The following is a 25,841-nucleotide window of genomic DNA, read 5'->3' as shown; positions in this document are numbered from 1 at the left end:
TTTACCTCATTATACATATCTGCACCAAGTTTGACTAAGATCCCTTCAGCCATTCTCAAGTTATCGCTGTAACGAAAACCTATCGTGGACGGACGGAAGGCTGGACGGACAACCTGAAAACATAATGCCTCCGGCGAATTCACCAACAGAGGAGGCATAAAAATCAGAGCTGTGAAGAAAAACCCTAAAACAACTATTAGTGAATCAACAACCTTGAGAGTGCAGGGGTGAAAGTATCACAATCTACAATTCACAGAATACTTTGACAGCAGAATTACACTACTCACAATAAGTTAGGGATATTGGCAGGTTCTTCGGTGTGGTTGATTTTGTGTATTAATTATGTTGAAAAAGTTGTTGGTCCTAATTCTATGGTTGTTAATGAGTGTGAAAAAACACAGCATTCTTAATTTTAATACCCTAACCCGAACCCCGAATAAAAAAATTAACTCACTCCCACAATATCCCTAACTTATTGTGAGTAGTGTACAATGGCTGCACTGCAAGATGCAAACCTCTCATCAGCACCAAAAATGGAAAGTCCTGATTATAATTCACCAATAAGTATTGATTACAGCTCGTGAATTCTGGAACAAAGTTTTATGCAAATAGGACACCAAGATAAACTTTTACCAAAGTGATGCAAAGGTGGTTGGTGTGGAGAAATGAAAGAATTGCATACAATCCAAAGCATACTGTGAAGCATGGTGGACTTAGTGTCATCGTTTGGGCTTGCATGGCTGCCTCTGGAACAGGCTCACTCATCTTTATTGATGATGTAACTAATGATGGCAGCAGCAGAATGAATTCACAAGTGTACAGAAACATTTTTGTCTGCCTATGTACAAGAAAATGCCTCCAAACTCATTGGGCGGCACATTACCATGCAGCAAGACAATGACCCAAAACGCACAACCAAGGACTTCATCAGGTATAAAAGTGGAAGGTTTTAGACTGGCCAAGTCAATATCCCGATTTAAATCCAATAGGAGCATGCATTTCCCTTGCTGAAGAGGAGACTGACCAAAACAAACAACTGAAAATGGCTGCAGTAAAGGATTGGTAAATCATCTAAAAGGAAGATACCAAGAGTTTGATGATGTCGATGGGTCACAGGTTCAATGCAGTTATTGCATGCAAGGGATATGCAACAAAATACTATTATACCACTTTAAGTTAATATGTTCAAATAATTATGGCTTACCTAAAACGTGGGGACTAATCATAAAGGTGTTATTGTTCTACAATAGTAAAACATAAATACATAGAAATACCAAGAAATAAAAGCTGACCTTTTATTCATATTTTGCCTCATGTCACAGTTCTCTTGCCTCATATTCATATTTTGATATAAAATCCAATTCTTGAGGACAAAGCAATAATAAAAATCATAGGGGCATGTTATTGAAAGAGAGCGAGCTTGAATACGAGTCAGCGGGTTTTCGTCTTTCTGCACAAAGGATGCGGAAAGCCAGCCATTTGGCCCCTTTGCATGGCAAGCGGTTCTTCTCGGATGATGTACTCAGCCCCCAAATTGCAAAATTCATGAAGAAAGAACTGCAACAGCTGGGAGGGGTAATCGAGCGATTCTGGAGCAAGGATGAGATGTGGTACTTAAACACAACGATGAGATGTGGTACTAAAACACAACGATGAGCTTTGGTACTAAAACACAACGATGAGATGTGGTACTTAAACACAACGATGAGATGTGGTACTTAAACACAACGATGAGATGTGGCGAAAAGCTGTGAAGCTGTGAATCTGTGCTATGTCATCACTAATCGGAAAGAGACAAAACCTTTGCCAGAATCTTCCAGTCAACCTGCCTTGGCTGCACAGACTGCAGTCAAACCTATACATACTTGTTTGCAGCATCGAAGTCCTTTCCAAGGGTGTGGTGCTGACCGGGCCGCCGTGGTGCTGACCGGACAAACGTGGCGTGGTGCTGACGGGGCCCCCGCAGCCGTGATGCCCCCCCCCCACCCCCCAGAATTTCCATGTTTTAAACGTTTCCCAGTGTTTACCCTGGATTAGAATAGGTACACCGTATCCCTGTGTGTCGTAAGAGACGACTAAGAGGGTTGGCGTCAGGAAGGGCATCCGGCCATAAAAACATTGCCTCAAAAAGAGAACCATGACAATTAGAACTACATATGGGCAGGGTACAGCCCGAAGTGGAGATCGGTTTCTGAGGTTTGGGACATGGAATGTAGGGACAATGACAGGGAGATCAGGAGAAGTGGTGGAAGTATTGGTCAGAAGAAGAGTGGACATATGTTGTGTGCAAGAGACGAGATGGAAGGGAAGTGGTGTGAGAATGGTGAAGGGTAGGCAGGGACAGAAATACAAGTTTGTGTGGCAAGGGTGCCTGGAGGGCGTGAATGGTGTTGGTGTCCTGTTTTCTGAGGAGTTTGTAGACAGTGTGGTGAGTGTGACTGGAGTGAGTGATAGGTTGATGATGGTGAAAATGATGATTGGAAAGCTCTTGGTGAACGTCATCTCGGGATATGCTCCGCCGGTTGGTCGGAGCGATGAAGAGAAGGACAAGTTCTGGTGTGCGATCGAGAAGCTGATGGAAAACGTGAAAGATGAGGAAGTTGTTGTGGTAGGAGGAGACCTAAATGGACATGTGGAAAGGAGTATGGATGGTTTTGAGGGAGTTCATGGGGGTTACAGATATGGTGTGAGAAATGGAGAAGGTGAAAGGATTTTGGAGTTTGCTGATGGAGCTGATTTGTTGATTTGTAATACTCAGTTCCAGAAAGAGGATAATAAGCTTGTTACATACACGTCAGGTGGGTCGACGACAACCGTTGACTACCTGATGGTGCGTAGGCGAGATAGGGGCACCTCCGGGACACAAAAGTGATCCCGGGGGAGGAGGCTGTTTCACAGCACCACTTGGTTGTCTGCTACATAAGGGTGAAAGGTGCGAGGAGAGCTCGGCGGGTGAAGTACCAACCGAGAATGAAGGTGTGGAGGTTTAAAGAGGTGACAGTAAGGGAGGCATTAAAAGAGAGGCTGAGTAGGGTAGAGGATGATGTGGTTGAGCTTGAAAGTGGTTCGATGTCAATGAAAGCTTGTCTGTTGGGAGCCGTTGGTGAGGTATGTGGATGGACAAAAGGACCACCGAGGCACTCGGAAACATGGTGGTGGGATGATGAAGTTGGAAAGAGGATTGACGAGAAGAGGAAGAAGTTCAAGGAGTGGCAGAAGGCGAAGGGTACAGGAGCAGAAACAGCAGAACATGAAAGTTATAAGGCAGCCAAGAAGGCTGCAAAGAAAGAGGTAGCAAAGGTGCAGGAGGCATGTAGGAAAATGTTCGGAGAACGCTTGGATTCGGAAGATGGTCAGAGAACAGTATTCAGGATTGCAAAGCAGATAGCGAAAGAGAGGTGTGATGTGATGGGGGTGAGTTGCTTGAAGGATGAAGTGGGACAAATCGTTGTGGACCCAGATGGAATTAAAGGAAGATGGAAAAGATATATGGAATGCTGTTGAATACAGAGAATGAATGGGATGGCAACATAGAGAGTACCCCAGTTTTCAGACCGGCAGAGAAGATAACAGAAGGAAGTTGAGGAAGCAATAAAAGCAATGAAGAGTAGAAAAGCGGGAGGGCCGACGGGAGTTGTGGGAGATATGTTGAAGGCAGCAGGAAGTTCGGGTGTGAAGAGAATGACTGGCGGTGAAAGAAGGCCACATTCCAGTGGATTGGGAACTGAGTACCCTCGTCCCTCTAGACAAGGGGAAAGGTGGCCCTCTAGAGTGTGGCTCGTACCGAGCGATAAAGTTATTGGAGCATGGAATGAAGGTATTGGAAAGGGTGTTGGAGAGGAGGATAAGGAAGAAAGTGAAGATCGACGAAATGCAGTTTGGATTTATGCCAGGAAGAGGAACGACAGACGCGCTTTTTATTGTGAGGCAGTTGCAGGAGAAGTACATGGAGAAGAGGAAGAAGTTGTTTCTTGGGTTTGTTGATCTGGAGAAAGCATTCGATAGGGTTCCACGCAAAGTATTGACATGGGCAATGAGTAAGTTAGGAGTGGAGGAATGGTTGATCAGAGTAGTGATGGCAATGTACAAAAGAGGGTGCACAGCTGTAAGGACGAAGGACGGGAACAGTGGTGAATTTGAGGTGAAGGTGGATGTGCATCAGGGGCGGTATTAAGTCCACTACTATTTGTAGCTGTGATGGAGGTGCTGGCTCAGAACGTAAAGGAGGGTTTACCGTGTGAGTTGTTGTATGCAGATGATCTGGTGTTGATTGCGGAAAGTATGGATGGACTGAAGGAAAAGATGAACAAGTGGAAGGAATGTATGGAGACAAAAAGTCTGAAGGTGAATATCGGAAAGACGAAGGTGATGGCAAGTGGTAAAGCATGTGGTGAGGTGGAAAGAACTGGGAAGTGGCCCTGTGCTGTGTGCAGGAAGGGTGTCGGAGTGAACTCCATTCAATGTACAATGTGCACTGAGTGGGTTCATCAAAAATGTCGTGGTCTGAGAGGGTCATTAACCAGTGTGGCAGCTACATTCAAATGCACAGAGGGAGCTGCAGATGAAGGAAATATTGAGTTGGATCTTGGAGACAGCGTGAAGCTGGAAGGTGTGAAAACATTTTGCTACCTCGGAGACATGCTGAATGGAGAAGGTGGATCAGACTCGGCAACGGTTGCTGGAGTGAGATGTGCATGGAAGAAGTTTCGGGAACTGAGTAGCGTGCTGATGATGAGGGGAGTGTCGTTGAAGCTGAAGGGAAAGGTGTATGCTGCATGTGTGAGAAGTGTTATGATTTATGGGAGCGAGACATGCGTAATGAACGTAGAGCAGCAACGAAAGTTGGAAAGGGTGGAAATGCGAATGGTTCGATGGATGTGCGGAGTATCGTTGAGAGAGAGGAAGACAAATGATGAATTGCGAAAAATGATGGGAATAGAGCCTGTGATTGATGTTGTGAAGAGTAACAGGTTGAGATGGTTTGGTCATGTGTTGAGGAAGGATGATAGTGACTGGTTGAGAAGAGTGATGGAAATGAATGTAGAAGGAAGTAGAGGACGGGGAAGACCGAGAAAGACTTGGCTAAAGATGGTGGAAGAAGAAATGCAGGCAAGGGGTTTAACAAGAGGAGATGCAGAAAATAGGGCAAAAATGGAGAAGATTGTCATGGGGACCGCAAGGCTAACCCCCGCTCTAGCAGGGAAAATGGCCTTAAAATGCATGTTGTTGTTGTTGTTGTTGTATCGGGGCAATACCCCTGGTGCTCACCTGGTAGAATAAACAGTATACTGTGCTGACTAAAGGTATTTTAAACCAATTTCAGTGGTTGCGAGAAGACAGGGCAGCATGTAGAATCATACTAACATAATAAGACTTTTAACAAACAAACAAAAAAATACCTAATTTGGGGAGAGCAATCACACCACTCCCACCCACTCTTCATCCTCAGACACAAATTTATCTAATGCTTTGAACAAACATTGGTAAATCACGGGTGATTAAGGTTGTGGTGAAGTTTCATTGAAATTGTGTATGTAGTTTCAGAGAAAAGAGCAGACACCTACTTTATGGGAACGGGGGAAGGGAATGCCGTAGACCGCCTTAGATCCCGATTATTTTTTTAAATGCCGGCAACAAACGTTGGTACATCACGGCTGATCGATGGAATGTTGTGGTCAACTTTCATTGGAATTGTATGTGCAGTTTCTTCGAAGAAAGCAAATTCCTATTTTGGGGCGAGGGGCGGGGGGGTCAAACGTCGATCCACTTTGACCCCTGGTAGATCCCCTTAAACCCCGATTTTTTAAAAAATGCTGTAAACAAACATTAGTCACAACACAACAAATATCATTTCTGCCAAATTTTGTCACAATCCCCTCAGCGGTTTCGGAGAAGAAGTTGCAAGTGTTTACGGACGGACGGACGGAGGACGCGCCATCGCCTAAGCTCCCCTGAACTTCGTTCCAGATGAGCTAAAATGTGACTTCACTGTTCCAATACTTATGGAGGGCACTGTATATACACACCCCACGTAATCCTCTTCTACACACGTCCTGGTGTATTGTTTACATGAGACTGAATGGTAGGAATCGAAGATTGGAATGGTCACATAAGTTCAAAGATATTAAAGGATTAACACTTCTTTTTAACCTATGTACACTTTACTTTCTATATGACGTGTTATACTAGTTTCAAATGATAATGACCATAAATTCCTGTTTTCAACACTATTTTAGCATTTTTGTCCCCCGTCGCACCGCGGAGCGAAAGGTGGACTATGGTTTTCCCCTCCGTGCGAACGTGCATGCGTAAGCGAAGGACCGAATTATAATTTGGTGTGTGGGTGCAACCCACGTCAAAATTCAAGATGGCCGCCGCCATGTATGTCTGACGCCATGTATGTCTGAACCTTGTGAGCGGAATATCTAGAAAAATAAGCGAAGTACTGCACCAACTTCTAATCTGGTGTGTGGGTGTATCTACGCATAAGGAAGAACGCTATTGAAAATTGGGTCGCCACGTCAAAATCCAAGATGGCCGCCACCATATACATGTCTGAACCTTGTGAGCGAAATATCTTGAAAAATAAACGAACTACCAACTTCTAATCTGGTGTGTGGGTGTATCCAGGCATAAGGAAGAACGCTATTGAAAATTGGGTCGCCACGTCAAAATCCAAGATGGCCGCCTTGCATCTTCCACTTTGTCAACTCGCATCACTTCAACGACGGGGGACCTAGGCGTAACGCTTGTTAACGTTCAAATTAAATCATTTAAGGGACCACATATTTCCAATTAAGTCAAGCTATTCCACTATCATTCATGAGGATTTTTTATTTTAAATATGAAGCTGCTGTTTACACTATGGACTACCAGCAGGTGTTCCACAGTAAGACAGGGGATGCAACTTTTGTATCATTACAAACACCCTCTTTGGTCTGAATGTTTACCTTACAATATGCTGCCACATGCTATTGATTGGTGCATTGCTGCCTCTGCCACTGAAGGTTGATGGAGGTTATGTTTTCGTGGGATATCTAAAAATAGTTATGGACAGTTTCAGAAGAAACTTGGTGGAGAGGTTGGGTGTATGTCAAGGATGAATTCATTAGATTTTGGTGAAGGTCTAGATCCAGATACGAGAAAATTTAAGTGATTCTTCACCATTTAGAGATTGGGACAAAAACGATATATAGCATGATATTTCAAAAAGTTGTGGATGGATTATGGTAAAACTTGATCGAGTTGGGTACATAACAAGCTCATTCGACTTTGGTGTGTGACAAGGACGAATGTTCCAGATGCATACAAAACGTAAACTCTTCATCCTGGCAAAGGTGTGCCCTCTACCGAGTGCTATTCTATTTTCATATTGCTATCATTATTCATGATGCATCTAAATGTCCTTATCGAAAGTAATACTGCAAATGTACATAAATGGCCCACAATGTTAGGTCCACAATTTGTTATATGCTAATACTGTACATGACATATACTAAATTGTAGTTTTTCATCAATACTTTCAAAAAAAAAAGTTTTCCAAATATCATTGCTTCAACTGGCAATAGTGTGCGTTCATAAGCCTTCATGTTTTGCTAAATCACATCTTGTATACACAAATCTATCTCAACCATTTGTATCAGTCGCATGCAATTTCATGTGTTCTCTCATGCCAGCTGGCCATTTAAACGTTTTCTCACAAACAGAGCACTTGTAGGGACGCTCGCCAGAGTGAACCCTCATGTGTTGTCTTATACAAGTTGACCATCTGAATTCCTTCCCACAAATGGAGCATTTGTAAGGGCGCTCACCTGTGTGTACTCTCATGTGTATTCGAAGTTCATTTGACTGTACAAACCCCTTATCACAGACAGAACATTTGTAGGGACGCTCACCCATGTGAATCATCATGTGAGTTCTAATACAATTCGATTGTGCAAAGGTTTTCCCACAAACAGAACACTTATAAGGGCGCTCTCCCGTGTGCACCCGCATGTGGTCTTGAACATGGTACGACTTTTCATACGCCTTCCCGCAGACGGTGCACTTGTACGGCCGCTTGTTTTGATCTCCTGTATGCACCCTCATGTGTATCCGAAGTTCGTATGACTGCACAAAGTCCTTCTCACAAACGGTGCATTTGTAAGGTTTTTCCCCCGTGTGGACTCTCATGTGATTTTGTAAATGATGCAGCTGTGCAAACGCTTTGCCACAGACAGAGCATTTAAAGGGCTTCTCCCCAGTGTGGACACGCATGTGTGCTTCTAGCTTGCTTTTGCAATGACAACTGTAAGGGCAGTGGCTGCATTTGTGCTTTTTATGCCGAGAATCTTGTGGGTGTTTCTCCATGTGCAGTTTCAATGTATCCTCGTTCAAAAACGACTGTGAACATCTGGAGCAGGAAAACTGCCTGATATACAACGATGATCTCTCTGTAAAAAGAAAATGCATATAACATTATAATGCAAAAGTAATTTATGTTACAAAGCAGCCTACAAAAAAATGCAAATACAAACACAGAACCATCGGAAACCATCAGTAAATGAAAATTTACGTTAAAAACAAACAAAACGTAAACGCTTACAGTATGTAAAAGAGAACGGCACTCGGTAGAGCGCATACCTCCGCCAGATTGAACAGTTTGTTTTATATCCCAATGATAGGCCGGATCTGCATTCGGACCTGAACCAAAATCTAATGGGCTTGTTCTCGTCACCGAACCAACTCATCCACTTACTTTAGTCATAAGTCATCCATAACTTTTAAAAATATTTTATATAGTTTTTTGCCGGATCCCTCAATGGTGAAGAATCACTTAAAAATGAAATAATTCTCGTATCCGAATCCATATTGAGATCTTCACCAAAATCGAATAATTTCGTCCTTGTCACATACACTAGCTCTCCGCCAAATTTCGTCCGAATCCGTCCACAACTTTGTTAGATATCTTGTTCACAGACAGACGGGTGAAAACAACCTCCATCCACCTTTGGTGGCGGAGGTAAAAGAAAAATAAACCAAATCAATATCTAGCGTTTGAAAATTGTGATTTCTTCAACTGTAAACTGTGAAATAAACATGACAATAATGTCCGTAAAAAAAAAAAAAAAAAAAGTGTCCATAAATGAAAATTTACATTAAAAAAAACAAAGAAGATAGTGAGCAATGCGACCGTCGCCAATATGCCTCCGCATAGTCCCACACCGGGTAGATGCCCTCGTTCACTGTCCTAAAAATAAACAAGGTTGATTTAAATCCCTTCAGCTGTTTTCAAGTATCACATTTTCACCAGCCATGACAGGTTTCACATCAATCGGTGAAGCGGTTTCAGAGAAGGGATTTTTTTAAATATCGGCTTTCAGGCTAATATGGCTGCCATACCACGTGACATATGACCTTTAAAATGTACACTCTGCATATGTATGGGAAGCGGATCACATTTGTGAAGTTTCGTGTTGATTGGGTAAGGTTCGTTTTTCTATCCAAGATGGCTGCCAAACCACGTGACCTACGATATCATTTTCAAACTACATGCAACAGTGGTGTTAGATGATATTTGTAAAATTTTGCATCGATGGGGTAAGCCGTTTCAGAGATATAATTATTTAATATTTTCCTTCAATCCAATATGACTGCCACACCATGTGACCAATGATGTTTTCGTGATCATATTTTAATTGCCATGCCTAATCAATGACACGTGAAGTTTCGAGTCAATCTATTTCGTGGTTTGGGAGAAGATGCCTTTTTAAAGGTTTTAGGTTAAATCCAAATTGGCTGCCAAACCATGTGACCTATGATGTCATAAATGTAATATTTCAATACAAATGGGTCATAGATCATGTGCATGCAATTTCAGATTTTTAGGATAAGGAATTCGATTAAAACATTTTTGGCTGGTATACCACTCACCTCTGATATAATTTCATGCGTTTGTTCCCCATTGGGAGTACTCGACAATGTGGCAAGTTTCAAAGTTTTCCATTCAGCGGTTTCCGAGAATTTTTGTTTTAATTATTAGCGTTTAATCCAAGATGGCAGGCATACCACATGACCGATGACGTAACAATTGTCATAAAAACATTCTGCATGGGTGTCACTCCGACCCTGAAAGTTTTGTCTCAATTGGACATGTGGTTGCTGAGAAAAACCGAGGTTTAGCCCATATGGACGGATGGACAACCCGAAAACATAATTCCTCCGTCCACCTTCGGGTGCAGAGGCATAAAAAACCTCAATCGATATTTAGCATTTGAAAATTGCAATTTCTAAAACTGTAAACCGAAATAAATATCTCAATGAAAGTTTACGTAAAACAAAGAAATAAACCTCAATCAATATCTCACAGCAGGTCAGTGATGCTTGCCTATAACCATAAAACTTCTATTTACTATCCATATATGAAAGAAGCAGCATACCCCACTAGTGTGTGTATATATATTGTTACGGTTCTACGCCGCCCTTCTTCCCCTTACCAAGGGGTGATTAATCCCCTTGTTCTTGCTGGGCTTGGCGGAACCGAGGCTTGATACGTCCCTTCCGGACAAACGCAGAGTAGGGTCTCGGGACCAATTCTCGCTCGTACCTAATTCCCTGCGCCGCCCTGGAAGCGAGGAAGCAAGCCTCGCACGAGCCACGTGTGGTTTGAGTATGCCGAGCGGATTGAGTACCACGTGGTCCATGCAGTATTAGTTAGTGGAACCCGATTTGAGCGATCCTATTTGTACCACGCTTAGCCAATGAAGAAACCACAGAAACGATCGAATGGAAGAAAGGAAGAACACAGGTTTAATTATTCCCACACGTATATACAATGATCGGGGACGCAGAGACACAGAGCAGCCTTAGTCAATCTTATCTTATTCCCTGGACTCGGGCCCGTCACACTCACAAAGGGAATTGCAGATGGGTAGATGTTCAGCCAACGCGTCGACGTGGTCGTCCAGAGACGGCCCCCGTCCGGCTCTCCACGGTCCCAGCACGTCCCGCGAAGATGGCAGCAGGCGATGGCAGGAACCTCGTAGCGCGTCTCCCGATCAAAGCAGATAATGAGGTGGAACGGCAAAGGGCGGACTCTCAGCGCGGCTGGCGATTACACAGCCGTTTTCCTCACTCGCGCGACTTAATGCACTGTATAGCGATCGGCCTCAAACTCAATCGAGCGTCACGTATTAATAGCGCGTCTTTTGGTTCATGCGCGTCGGGCTTCGCCCGCGTATCTTGTACAGTTCTCGGACGCTCACAACTCCTCTTCCTCGATCCCTCCAAGCTGGTTAGTGTGCGCGAGTTCTCTTCAACGAGTCCTTCTCTCGTGAGACCTTCGCTCATCAGTGTTCCCGCGCTAGTCCTATCAAGTGGGTAGATGGGTAGATGTTCAGCCAACGCGTCGACGTGGTCGTCCAGAGACGGCCCCCGTCCGGCTCTCCACGGTCCCAGCACGTCCCGCGAAGATGGCAGCAGGCGATGGCAGGAACCTCGTAGCGCGTCTCCCGATCAAAGCAGATAATGAGGTGGAACGGCAAAGGGCGGGACTCTCAGCGCGGCTGGCGATTACACAGCCGTTTTCCTCACTCGCGCGACTTCGCACGACCTCACTCCTTTGCTTCAGTCCTTTTCGCGCGAGTCCTCTCAGGGGCTGTTCTATAGCTACGCCCCCGAACCTTCTCGAACCCCCTTGAACCTTCTCACCATGCCCTGTGACGCAACGCCACCACCACCACCACCACCACCTCTGAGCCCTGATTGGCGGCTCATGCTTATCGTCAACGCTTCTGCCGCTCCGCCTCGGCTCCGCCCCGACCTTCCGAGCCTGCCTCGTGTTAACTCGCCCAAAATTAACCAACGTTAGCGCAAAGGGTCATGAGGCTCGGGTAGCTGGAAATTCGGTAGAAGTAGGGCCTATTCTCCTGGCTCTACTCAACGCAGAACTAAGAATGGAAAAGAACTAAGCTTACAAATACTAAGACATAACTATTCTATCGCGAGGCAACATGTTGCTTGTGTGATTAACTATGAGGGGGAAATTTTAACCTTTATTAAACTCACTGTACAAACTCAAAACCACAACAATATATATATATATATATATATATATATATATATATATATATATATATATATATATATATATATATATATATATATATATATATACATATATATATATATATATATATATATATATATACATATATATATATATATACATGTCAAGTCGTAGATTCGTTATTGCTTAGAATTCTGTATAAGACGTCGGTCGAATAATATGTTATGATTTAAAATGTTGCTTAATGTTTTTCATAAGTAAATAAAGGGGTTTTCGCTTTGCTGTGGATAAATGGGAAAGTACTCGATGCATTTCGTGCTGGACGGATGGCTCGTCCTCCGTGTGCCCTCTCGATGCAAGATAAGCCCGGTCATAAACTCTCTCCATTCGGTCCGCAGACGGCGCCTCGAGCCGCGGATGGAAGGCGCTTGGAATGTGTAGCTTCATGTAAAATGCTCGGATTGTATACATAAACCTTTGAATAATGGTCTTATCTGGGCCAAGCATGCACTCTTCTCTCTGTGAGTTACATTTTCTGTCACCTCAGAGCTTTGAAACTACATCTGGTCCGAATGATAAGGTGCGTGCTGCACTCCCCCGAATGACAGAGCGGATAACGGTGGGGGCTAGGGATAACGGTGGGAGGAACTCTCGCCAGTTCCTTTGTTCTCTCGGAGATTTTCTGATAAGCGTGTTCCTATTTAAGTGAACTGTGAATCAATGCATTTTTAGGAAGGGCTGAACGTGGCATGAGGGCAAGTCGTGCTGTAGAAAGTTCGCTTCCTCCGGATCTGTATAAGTTGGTATTAATAAAGATCGTCATTCTCAGGCTGTTGGTGGAACTTCTTTTAAGAGCCAAGAGTTGTTTCTTGACAATTTGGTACCAGGAGTGGGGTGCAGCAAGACAGTGACAGTCGAGGCGAATCCTGAACGACCCGAGGGGGGCTGCCTGAGGCCGGGACGCCGGTACGCTGATTTGTTTAAGGTGAGCATTGTTTTTTTTATCAGAGGGCAATCCAAATTCGTACCCCCCTCCTCGAACAGGCACAGTTCGTCTCCCCTGTCACCTGTATTGCCTGCACTCCGGACAGAAAAGGTAAACAGAATGACGTGTCTTGTTAAAGCCAAGATAAACATTAAGGGTAAAGCTAAGGATAGATTTTGCGCAGGATATCAGTAAGGATTTAACAGTAAGCTTAACGTTACAGTTAGCACCAGGAGGGGAAAGTGAGGTCGGACAGCCATATAGGTTGAAGCCAAGTGGCCGAGAACTTTCCAGGAAGGAACAGCCCAGAGACAAGATGGGGTATGCCATTGCATGCCAGGGAAAGGGGGCTGTGGCTAACTTAGAGGGCCAAAGGGACATGGCCAGGAAAAGGGAAATGCGCAGGTACCAGGTAAGCTTGACAAGAAGGTAGTGACAACTACGAGGTCAAGCCAGGAAGCTCGAGACTAAGCTGTAGGTCCAGATGGAAACAAACCAAGACCAGGTGACCACAGGTAGGAAAGACAGAAGTGGTTGTTGAAATATTGAAATTTTAAGCATTGCAGCTATGGTTATTGAAGCTACAAGGACAGAGGACAATTAAGTAAGCAGTTAAGCAAGTAAATCAGCGGTTGATGCCGCTGGACCAGATGCCAGACCAAGACCCCCCACCCCCCCAAGACCTGAGCTCAGTCCCGGGGCTCTAGGCAACACCCCCCACCCCCCCAAGACCTGAGCTCAGTCCCGGGGCTCTAGGCAACACCCCAACACCCCCCACCCTGCCTTCCCTTTTTCACCTCAACCCACCCCGTCCAACCCGTCCCAAGAGAAAATCCTTTTCCTTGAATGAGAGACGTAACATGAATGAGCAAAGATTGTACATGGGAGTGGCTGGAGAAAGGCATGATTTGAGTCGATCTGATTTTCGCGCGAAGTCTGGGAGACTCACTGGTATATGACTGAGGAATGAATGTATATTGGGATATTAATTGACGTGTGTATCTGGCCAAGGTATTTGTCTGTATGACATATGCAAAGCAGAGGGTTTCGGTGTGAAACTTGTAAGTGGTCTGCTTGATGTGCGGGAAATTCAGGCCGGGAATGTCGATTCTAGCGTCTATCCGAGGGACCAGGTGAGGTCCTTGACTGAGTCCGGATTTTCAGTTGTTTGGGAGTGTTTGGGAGCGATTTGATGTAGATCGGGTCAGGAAAGCACTCGGAGGAACGTTGATAAGAAGTGGTTTCTTGGAGATGGTTACAAGATGGGCTGCCTTTGCCTTTCGAGCGGCAGTCGGGCAGAAATTTGGACTTTGTTGAACTAAATTCAGAATTAGAATCGAAATGTGTGTTTGACTTGAATTGAGGAGTTCATTCAATGGCGGATTGAAGAGTTCAGTCAATTCAACTGAATTCAGAAGTTGAGTTTGGGGTGCGGAGTTTGCTCGGAGAGCAGGCGATAACCTGCCTACTCAAAAAGGATGTGCCCCGCACGGTGGGAGGTCCGTGAATGGTTGGCAAAGGGTTTCTTGAATTTAATGGCAGGAATTATGTGATTGGCAGATATTGTGTATTGTGATTCGTGTGGAGGCACGAGGATGCGCGCCGGGACAGGGGGCGGCGTGGCGTCGCCGCGTTGAGTTGGTTGTGCCAGGTCGATCGGCGATCTCTGAATTTAAATCGGACTTTTGTCGTGTGTATTGTGAATTTTAGCGTCTATCCGAGGATATTGTGCGTTCGGGCAGGAGCCGAGCGAGCCGCGAGTCATGTGTGCGCTGTATGAGGGGCTCTCGGGTTTGGGCAGTTGTTGCTGAGTTTGTTGAATTGGGTTTGGAGCATGGGATTTGCGCAGAATGCCGGTAATAACTTGCCCACTCTCAGAAAGGATGTGTGCCCAAATGCGTTGGGGTTGTGGGTCATTGCGACTTTGCTGAATGTCGGACGCTGGATGTCGGACGTTCATGTCAGACGAGCCATGTCGGAATAGTGAGCGCCTGCGACATACATGCCATGCAATGTCACAGAAGGAATACGTTATTTAAGATGGATTTATATAAGGGGAAGAAACGATTTCTAAACTAAAATTCGATTTCTAAAATGATTTTCTAAACGCTAAAATAAACGATTTCAAGACAGAGTAATTAATTTCCGGTGACAAGTTCCAACAGGAAGTCTTGTTCATACAGTAAGTGAGGTACAGTGCGGAGTGGCGGCTGGAAGATGCATCGATGCATTTGTGTTGATCGATGCGCCGGACAAAGGGTTTGCTGGCGAGCGATGCTGGTAAGGTTGTTATTAAAACGCATATGGGTCTGGGGGCAGATAATGTGGGACAAGCTGCCTCACGGGCGCTGCAGGGAGAGTATTTGGAAATTCAATAATTTGAGCAGAAATGTCACGTTTTCAACAGAACGCTTATCCGAGGAAGGAGGAATATCGAGGTTTCAACTGTCGGTATGTGGTGTGGCTTGTGCCAAGGTGTGGGCGCGAAAAGGTGTGTTGATGAAGCGTTGTGCGAACGAGGAGGGATGTGCGAAAGGTGTGCACCAGGTAGAGAGGTGCTGCATTGTAGAGCACGCCTGGAAGTTCCTGGGCGGATTGTGACGGTTGTTGGATTCGTAGGATGTTAGCATTTTGCAATGTGGAGCCACAATAATGATCATCTGTCTGTCTGGATGTGGAGTTCTTGCAGGGAATGTCGCCGGACTTGTAATTATATTAGTTGCGGAATAATAAAGCGCTGGTTACCCCAATTCGAAGTTTGACCTTTTAAAGTTTAGTTGACCTTTGTTCGAGATATGCAAGGGAAAGGTCAGAGGTAATTCACTAACCTTGGAAGAACGACAGGCGGAGTCAGTCTACAGGGTGTTGCTTTAACGGCAGGATATATAGGACTTAAATCTGGAGAATATCGGGACATTATATTGTGGGTAAAACTGAAATCATGTACGTAATTAGTGAACAGAGAATATCGAGTTCTGTTTGTCGTTGTAATTGTCGTTGATGTCCCGATTCAGGGGTCTCAAGAAATAAACAGACTTCCGGTGCCGACCGGAAGCGTCAGGTACAGTACGCTTGAGTTTAATTTAACTTTAACCGGGCCGAGCACAGTGACGTGTGTGATCGAGCAATGGGGATAGTCATGGTAAATGGAGGATATTTGGGGTGATGAAAAGTTATTTGTTTTAGTGTGAAGTAGGTTGGTTGCTTATTTGTCACAGTAAGGTGAGAGTTGTGTTTTTAAGCTTGGTTGCTGATATCGAGCTGGACTTGGTGTCAGTGAACTGCTAAAGGGCATAAAATCGTGTTGTGTGCATGGTAAATTGCATTTTCCCTGAGTTGATTTATCTGGTATGATTTATCTGGTACATTGGTGTTGAAATAATTGTGGCTTTGAATGAATTGTTGCTTGGAATGTGTTGATTGGAAAGTGATTTCTGATCGCTGATCCGATCTGGTTTTGAATTGTTTGATTTAATTTTGAGTTGATTGGAGGTAATAAGGATTTGTGTTGATTTCTTGATTTGAGTTGATCTGGAAATGTACAAATTCTGGTTGGGTTTACAGTTTGCGTTTTGGTTATGCGATTTACTGGTTCTGGTATGTATATTATTGGTCATAGATTTGCGATTCGTGGAATTGTTTGCACGGCATTGGTTGCATTGTTGTAAGTAATTGCGTGCGTGTCTTGAATTGTCATAGGAAGAGTGGTTTCAACAGTAATGGTGAAAATGGTGTGCTTTGAAAATGGTGTGTAAGTCATGGGTAAATGAGAATTGATATGTGTGAAATACATTCGACGTGATTGATGTTTGCAGACGGGCTGACAGATACAATCCACGCGGATTGTGACCGACGCAAACAAATGTATATAAAGCATGGGTTTATGTAAAGTGACGGTGCAGCTGCCTCAGTGGGATGGTATGTTTAGTAAACAAAGACAGATGGGATTAATGTGTATATCAGGAACATTTTGGAAAAGAAATATGGATATATGACATTACTAAAATATAACCAAGCAATTGAGAGTTCTTGGGTTAATGGGATATAAATAAATGCACCTACAAGTTGATGGTTTATAAAAATTTAGTTCTGGATGATACTTAAACGATGAACAATGTTGGCAATATACAAAGAATGTGACTTGTTTTTTGGGGGGAAAACATGTGGTTTAAAAATGGTTGGCTAAGTTTTAAAGATGGAGATGTTTCGCAGAACTCTTATGATTAATTTATATGAGTGGTGGACTATTCCATGGCGAGAGAAAATGGTTGATATTAATAGAAAGGAGGGTATAAATGTAATGAATTTGAGGATAGTTTTAGCCCCAAAAAGGACTGGTTTGCTATTTCGACCTCTAAATCGTGAAAATTGTAGGAAATACTTTTAGAGGCTGAGGTAAGTCTATTATGAAATTCATTTCCACCATTCTAAATGGTTCCTGACATGGAGTGGAAGTACGAAACGTGTGTGTTCACAAATTCAAAAGCAATGAAAGATATGTCTTTGGGAAGTTTGCAAAATTTGTGATGAATCTTGCATGGGTCCAGCAAAGCAATTTTCAGTTTATTGAAAGTTGGATTTTGTAAAATAATGGCTTAATATAACCACAGTAGAAAATAATATACAGATTTGGGACATTTTGTAAACTTTCGAATAATGAGAAGATTCATAAAATTCATTTTATTTATTTTATGGAAAATATTTGGGTTGCAAGTGGAGAAGCATGGTTGAAATTACGATCCAGTGGATGATATATATCCCAACACCATACATTTTGATAACGTGTGACATCTACATACCGGTGCCATTTGTATTCACTGGTGAGAGTGGAAATATGAAAATTGTAAATGTGATGATAAAACTAGGTTATTTTTATTGTAAAAAATAATAAAAATAAAAATAAAAATAAAGAGGGAGTATCCAGGAAAAGGATGTTCAAGTGAACTTTGTGCTGTGAAAAGAATGTCGAGTTAATGGAAGTGTTTTGTTCGATTAATTTTGTTCAATTTGTGTTCAAATGATCAGTTTATCACAATTCATAAAAAAAAAAAAAAAAAAAAAAAAAAAAAAAAATGCATCGTGCTCCAATTAATTGAATAAAATGAGTAATCTTGAACCAGAAAGGAAAGGGATGGACAGAGACGGGCGATGTTTTAAGGTGAAAGAAGGCTGTCTTTATGATCTGTTTAGTGTATTTTTCAAAGGAGAGGGTTTTGGTCAATGAGGATGCCAAGATTCCGGATGCGAGGGAAGGTGGATACTGGGAAACCATCGATGTTGGGGGCAAAGTTATGGGTGGATTTGGTGAGTGGTTTTGGGCAAACGAAGATTAATTTAGATTTATCATAGTTAAGTTCGAGGAAGTTGATTTGAAGCCAGAATTTTATTTCAGTGATGCAGTTTGTCAGGATAGAGCGAATTGTGGTGATTAAGCTGTTGTAGATGCTGTCAATTTTGCTTTGGATGAATGGAAGGAAGGAGATGCTGTTGTCTACTCTGAATGACAGGTGGTGGTATCCAGGGCGCTGAGGAGTTTGTTCACGGTGTAAAGTTTGTTTATTTAGTTTGTTTATTGTAGAGAAGAGTGCTTTTGGGATTCCGGAGCCAGAGTGGATAATTTGAGAGTAGTAGGCGGAGTAGAGGGCATCTTTGCAGTGCTGTAGGTGGTCCTTGTAGGCTTGGGAGTGAACTGATTTGGGTTTAATAGGCACAAGCTGGTCTAAGCAGGGTGAGGAGGATGGTGTGATTGATGATATCAAAGGCGGCGTTGAGGTGAGGAGGATGAGAATGTTGAGGTTGCCGGCGTCAGAGGAGAGAAAAGGTCGCTGGTGATTTTGAGGAGAGCAGTTTCAGTACTGTGGCTGGAGCAGAATCCGGATTGGGATGTTTCATACAGGTTATTGGCAGAGTGGTGATGTTTGAGTTGAGTGGCCACAGCACGTTCCAAAACTTTTGACAGAAAGGGTAAGTTGGAGATGGGTCTGAAGTTATTTAGGGTGTCAGGGTTGAGTCCAGGGTTTTTCCAGAATGGGGGTGAAGTTTCACGAGTTTTTTGGGGAAATCGGTATGTGAAGCTGGATTAAGTTGGAACTGCTTGATGAGCCATGGAGATGGATTGGGTTTTGTTGTTGGTTGTCTGGGAGTTCGGTTGTTGCATTGCCAAAGGTTTCTGTGTGGTGGACACACTCGTTGGCTGTTGTCTTGTGTGACGTGGGTGGAGATGTATGTGGCTGTGTGTGGCTGCCTGGAGTCGGGAAGGCGGCTACAGTGGTTGATATTGGTTGTGGATTGTCCGGGGTGCTTCGATTTGCATAGGGGGTGAAGATTGGGATATTACATTATTTTGAGTAAGTATTGGCATGAGTAATTACATAAGTAATTATGAGTTATTATGAGTATTAGTTATGAGTAAGTGATTACTTTAGTAAAGTTACATGTTTCGCTGTGTTGTGGATCTGGGGACAAGCTAGTTTGATGGGTACCCTGGGGTCTTCGGCGTGTCTATGTGTTTGTCTGTCTGTTACACCGGATTCTTGAATGGGTTTTCATGAGACGCATTTTCAGACATAACAACAGTGAGAATCTATTTTGAGCGAATCACAGTGGGTGAGAAAAACATTGTGTGTGACCAGACACCAGAACGGACCATAATTGGAATTGGAATTAGACCAGGTTATTTCTATTATTTGTTTATTCGTGAAAATAAATAAATAATAGGGGGAGGTTCATGGAGGTTAATGGTGGTTTGTTTGTGTTAATGGAGGTTAATGGTGGTTTGTTTGTGTTAATGGAGGTTAATGGTGGTTTGTTTGTGGTAATTCTAGTTGAAACTCTAGCTGAAGTAATTTTCGTTTATTTTTATTTTTTATTTTTATTGATGTTGGAAACAGGTAATGGGATGCTGAGAGAAGGATTGAATTTAATTTGAATTGGACTGGATTAAATGGGATTGAATTAAAAAATTGAATATTGGATAAAATTGGATCCACTTGGAAAAAGTGGATTAGGAAATTGGAGACAAGGTGTTCTATGAAACTATGAATTGAATGAATTGAATCTATGAATTGGAGACCTGTAGACCAGGTGTTCCCAGGAGGCTTGTGGACCAGGTGTTCCACCAGAGGAAAAAGACCAGGTGTTCGTGGAGCACTTCACCTGCAAGAACGCCTTGGAACCAAGGTGGAAGGGACCAGTCCAGGTGTTGCTGACTACACCAACGGCAGTCTTTTGCGAGGGCAAGACCTCGTGGATCCACGCCACGCACTGTAAGTTGGCCATACAAGCACCAGACACTACACCACAGCAACCACAGTAAGGATGGGCCTAATCATAGGTACAATACTATTGATAGCGACAGCAGCTAGGGGAAGCTCCGATTTCAATAGATGCGAAAACGAAACCCGACACCTCACCGTAACATGGGGACAAAGAGTATCACTACCATGTTTCGAACAGAAAGCCCTGCACACAAATTGGGTAAGCGTAAAATGGCTAGCACTGTCGGCAGGGCCTGGACGCGTTGGCATTGTACTACAAAAGCAACGAGAGTTCCGGGAAAACGGGCAAGCTAGCATTGAGACCTTGGCCCAACCAGGATACAAATGGGGAACCCCTGATTTTAAGCTACAAACACGCACGCGCCTAGAGAAAGGCATGACTATGCAGGTCCGGTGCAGCGTCTGGACCCCAGGAGCGGCCAGTGGCGAAACTAAACACACACCATGCATCGAATACATACTCACGCCACACCCCCAGGATAAGGCCCCAAAGAGGGGGGAAAACACATATTGGAAAGTGGCCAGGGAGGTGGCAACAATTCAAAATAGGACACACTGCTGGTCGTGCATGCACTTTCCCCAAGCAGGCACCACAGGAATACACATGATAGTGCTACCTCTGTCCCTCAATGACCTCTGCTCACAACCTATCGATTCCCCATGTTTAGTCACCACGCTGGAAAGAGAAGGGGTTGACAACGGCAAGAGTTGCAATCGACAATTTAATTATCGCCCGTCAATGATTGCCCATGTGGCCGAGAGGCCTGCCCCCGTCTGGGTCAAACCACAGAAAGGGAGGGTCTGCCTCCAGGGTTCCGGCCACTTGCGTATGGGAGAATCAGAATGCGCCTACACTCTCCCCGGGAAGCTGGGACAAGGGAGCTCAGGGATTACATTACGAATAGTACTGCAAGATAAACACAACCACAACATAACGGCTATAACATTCTCTAGGGGGGTTAGTAGGATTAATGGGGTGGTAAAGGGACTCCGGTGCTTATCCACCCACCTGGTCCCACCCCATGGGACAATGTTTATATGCGGCGACAAGGCTTACCCCTATTTACCAAATAATTGGGGGGGCACATGTTATCTGGGTTCAGTCCTTCCCGACGTTGAGATACTGGATGAGCTAGACCCAAAGTCCTTGGACAGGCGTTATAAGAGGTCAGTCATGAACGAAGATGGAACCACTAAACTACACGGGAGCCTATGGGAAAAGGTGTTTGGTTTCTTCTTCCCAGGAGCGGGCACAGTCATGGATAGTTTCCGGATAGATAAATTGGCTTTGGCCCTAGAAAAGGTGGCAAACGACACCGCTACGGCTCATGACATACTATTGGATACGGTGATTCACATGCGTACAATGGTGATGCAGAATCGGGTGGCTTTGGACATGCTCTTGGCAGAGAAAGGAGGGGTATGCGGAATAATAGAGGGAAAATGTTGCACTTACATACCCGATCCATCTGAAGGAGTGTCAGCCGCAATAGTGAGACTAAGGGAAACTAGCCACGCCCTGACGATCGATCGGATCGCGCGCGAAAATTCTTATACATTTAGCTGGCTCACGGACTGGTTCCGGGGATGGACGGGCACCATAGTGAAGTGGTTATTGACCGCACTGGCTGTGATAATCGGGGTAGTAATTTGGGGGGCACTAATGAAATCTCTAGTCCTCCTCTGTATGAGAAAGTATTTTACAGGATGGAAAGTGAAGAAGCCGCCGACAACGACTATGGTTCTGACCACAGAGGCCGTCGACCTGAATGGGTCCTTCAACAAGGCAGTTGCGACCAGCGCTCCAGAAAATTGCATTGAATTTTGTGACGACTGTGATACTTGTGTGGATCCCATGTGGGAACTGGCTGCTGCCTGTAACGGTGTCTGTGATGACTGTGATACTTGTGCTATAAACCCCTTGCGTGTACTGGCTAACGCTGCTTATGTATTACAAGCTGACAGCTGTACGCCCCCTTCCGACCCAACTATGGATCTGATTGCGACGCTGGGCCTGGCGGTCGAGGGACCCGACGTGGATATCCTAGACCCGCAAGCCGACCAGGCGCCCATGGGAGACTTTGACATAAAGGAAGTTCCTCTCTTTGCTTCATATGTTTTAAGTTCAAATGCTTCAAGTGAATCGGATTTTTACGCTCTGTACCCTGACCAGGAAATTGAGACACAAGATACTGACAATATTATGTATTCCCCAGAACAGCAGCACGTGAGGGACCTCATGGGCATGATCGTTGATTAACTTCGAAGATCTGCAAGGACCGCGTCTGCAAAGGGTGGGGGGAGCAAGTTCCGCAGGGGAGGTTGCTGGCCCTCTGGCGGGGCAGAACCTCATCTGGACCAGACGCCTTCGTTGTGGATCCGAAACGTTAATGGACTTTCATGTTCTGAGCCCTCAGGTTCCAAGCACGCACCGCACGACACGCTCGCCAAATGCACGGGCGAGGCGCTTTGGGCGCACGATATGCCCTTGGGAGATACCCGCATTACACAATTATTTTTCAATAAAGCCCGATGTGGCACGTTGTCTCTTAAGATACTTTGTCTCGACGAGACAAGAGGAAGGAATGTCAAGTCGTAGATTCGTTATTGCTTAGAATTCTGTATAAGACGTCGGTCGAATAATATGTTATGATTTAAAATGTTGCTTAATGTTTTTCATAAGTAAATAAAGGGGTTTTCGCTTTGCTGTGGATAAATGGGAAAGTACTCGATGCATTTCGTGCTGGACGGATGGCTCGTCCTCCGTGTGCCCTCTCGATGCAAGATAAGCCCGGTCATAAACTCTCTCCATTCGGTCCGCAGACGGCGCCTCGAGCCGCGGATGGAAGGCGCTTGGAATGTGTAGCTTCATGTAAAATGCTCGGATTGTATACATAAACCTTTGAATAATGGTCTTATCTGGGCCAAGCATGCACTCTTCTCTCTGTGAGTTACATTTTCTGTCACCTCAGAGCTTTGAAACTACATCTGGTCCGAATGATAAGGTGCGTGCTGCACTCCCCCGAATGACAGAGCGGATAACGGTGGGGGCTAGGGATAACGGTGGGAGGAACTCTCGCCAGTTCCTTTGTTCTCTCGGTTATTTTCTGATAAGCGTGTTCCTATTTAAGTGAACTGTGAATCAATGCATTTTTAGGAAGGGCTGAACGTGGCATGAGGGCAAGTCGTGCTGTAGAAAGTTCGCTTCCTCCGGATCTGTATAAGTTGGTATTAATAAAGATCGTCATTCTCAGGCTGTTGGTGGAACTTCTTTTAAGAGCCAAGAGTTGTTTCTTGACATATATATATGACATATATATATATATATATATATATATATATATATATATATATACATATATATACAGTGGTACCTCGGCTTACGAGTGCCCCAACGTACGAGTTTTTCGGGATACGAGCCGTCGCTCGGGCGGTTTGTTGCTTTGGGATACGAGCCGAGATCCGATGTACGAGCTCAAAAAATTTATTTTTTTGAATTTTCCGGTTGTGGCTTCCGGTTCCGGTCACGTGGTTATCTTGCCGTGAAAGCATCTCTGCTTGGATATAAAACACGCAATCGTCGAAATACATGAGCGAGGAATCTCCTTGCTCCAGCCGGTGACGTCATCGGCGGGGATCCCCGCCTCCAGAGTGGCTGGTCACGTGACCGCCAAAGCGTGTCGCGCGTGCGGGTATAATGAGCTACACCTGTGGATCACGTGACCACGGAAGCACGCCTCGCTTGAGAGGCATGGCTTTCGGTTTGCGTTTTGCTTTATAAGGCGCGATAAATGGGCTTTTGAGTGTTAGCGGTTCATGGCGTTGACGGTTCATGACGGTTCATGACGGTTCATGGCGTTGACGGTCAAAAACCCATTACATCAATTTTACCAGGCACTGTACAGTAAGTACAGTGGACACCAAATGCACGGTGGAAGGCTAGAAGTAGAAGATCGTCCAAGACAAGTGAGAATAAGCCATACTTTGGAGATGACGTCATTCGCTGGTCCGATAACCAAAGATGTGGTATAAAAAACCAGGTGAGCTAACAATGCAGCAATGAAGGAATTCGGCCAAGGCACCGGCACACAACGACCTACCTACATCGAAAGACTCAATGCCAATGGTGACAGAAGCCAAGACGGCCGGCTTAAACACCGCCGAAAGACCACGGTGTACCAACTTACGATGCAGAACATCTTGCACTTAATATGATGACAACAGGTGCCATCCTCTGACGTACCATTACAGGTACAGGTACAGTACACGTGAGCACAGAGCAAAAGTTCACTGAAACCGAGATTAAGAAAAAAGAAAAAACACCTCGTGGTCCGTGCTCGATATCCGAGTTTCAATCTTTTCAAACACATGATGCTCTCGGTCACGGTATCTCCTGCGAGCTGCTTCTCCTTCAACCACACAAACAACAACTTCTCCATATCTTCATGGATAGAGGTCCGGAGCTTTGAAATAATCGTAACGCCCTTGGCTGGCGTTATAGCCTTTATGGACTCCTTCTGCTTCAAAATCGTACATATCGTAGAAGGAGTACGATCGTACTGCCTCGCCAAGTCGACAACACGCACACCTCACCTGGCATGCTCTTCTCCTCTGCTTAATAAAACCAGTTTATTTCTTTACATTCTCTTGTATTATGTACAGTATATATACGAGGTCGTGCTTGTTTATACATTATTTGTTATTTATAAAGTACATTTTTGTTATTTAAAAGCACCTAACAAAAAAAATTGGTGTTTTTTTTTTGAGGCTGGAACGGATTAATAGCATTTCAATGCATTTGAATGGGAAAATTTGCTTTGACTTACGAGCGATTTGGCTTACGAGCTCCGTCACGGAACGGATTAAACTCGTAAGCCGAGGTACCACTGTATATATATATACATATATATATATATATATACATATATACATACATATACGTATATATATATATACACATCATTCAAACCACTGACGAATTTTTTTTATTTTTTTTGTTGTATACAAGATCGAGGCTCGTGAAAGAGCAGGTCAAGGCATCAATGCAGGGTAAAGTTGGCAAGGAATCACGGGCAGGGGCAAGGATGCAGAGCAGGTAAGTGAGATGTTAACGGAGCAGGTCAAGGCATCAATGCAGGATAAAGTTGGCAAGGAATCACGGGCAGGGGTAAGGTTGCAAAGTCAAACAAACACATAAAACATATAATAAGGGGACCGGTAGACAAGGTGGGGAGAGGGGGGGGGGGAAGGACACAAATGCAACATTTGAGAGCCGGGACATCGAGAGATCTGTGGGAGGGAGAGGGCTTTGGGGGAGGTGGGAGAGGTATAAAACACATGGACACTGCAAGGACTTCCAGGAAAGAAGTCGGTATTTCGAAAAAGTGGATCTGGGGTGAATTAGCAGGGATAGAAAAGATCAAGGTTTTGGATGGGTGAAGATAAGAGATGGTGGTGAACAGCTGTTTTGAAGACCTGGAGGGAGGACTGGGATTGAAGAGAGTGGGGGAGTTTGTTCCAGAGGCGGGAGAAA

At 44.3% G+C, this 25,841-nt stretch overlaps 1 protein-coding gene across 1 annotated transcript in view; it reads right to left on the bottom strand.

The window, feature by feature from the left end:
- Positions 1-6,814: 6,814 nt before the first annotated feature.
- The window catches only part of LOC137434266 (uncharacterized), a 39,237-nt gene continuing 20,210 nt past the window's right edge, over positions 6,815-25,841 (bottom strand). The window contains exon 5 of the mRNA XM_068127111.2: positions 6,815-8,432. Within this exon, the coding sequence (XP_067983212.2) occupies positions 7,627-8,432 (806 nt within the window). The 3' untranslated portion in view covers positions 6,815-7,626. The remainder of the gene's footprint in view (positions 8,433-25,841) is intronic.

The sequence above is a fragment of the Myxine glutinosa genome, chromosome 1 (assembly GCF_964187855.1).
Source record: "Myxine glutinosa chromosome 1, kmMyxGlut1.1, whole genome shotgun sequence".
NCBI classification, from domain to species: Eukaryota; Metazoa; Chordata; class Myxini; order Myxiniformes; family Myxinidae; genus Myxine; species Myxine glutinosa.
This window is presented reverse-complemented; position numbering and strand designations above follow the sequence as displayed.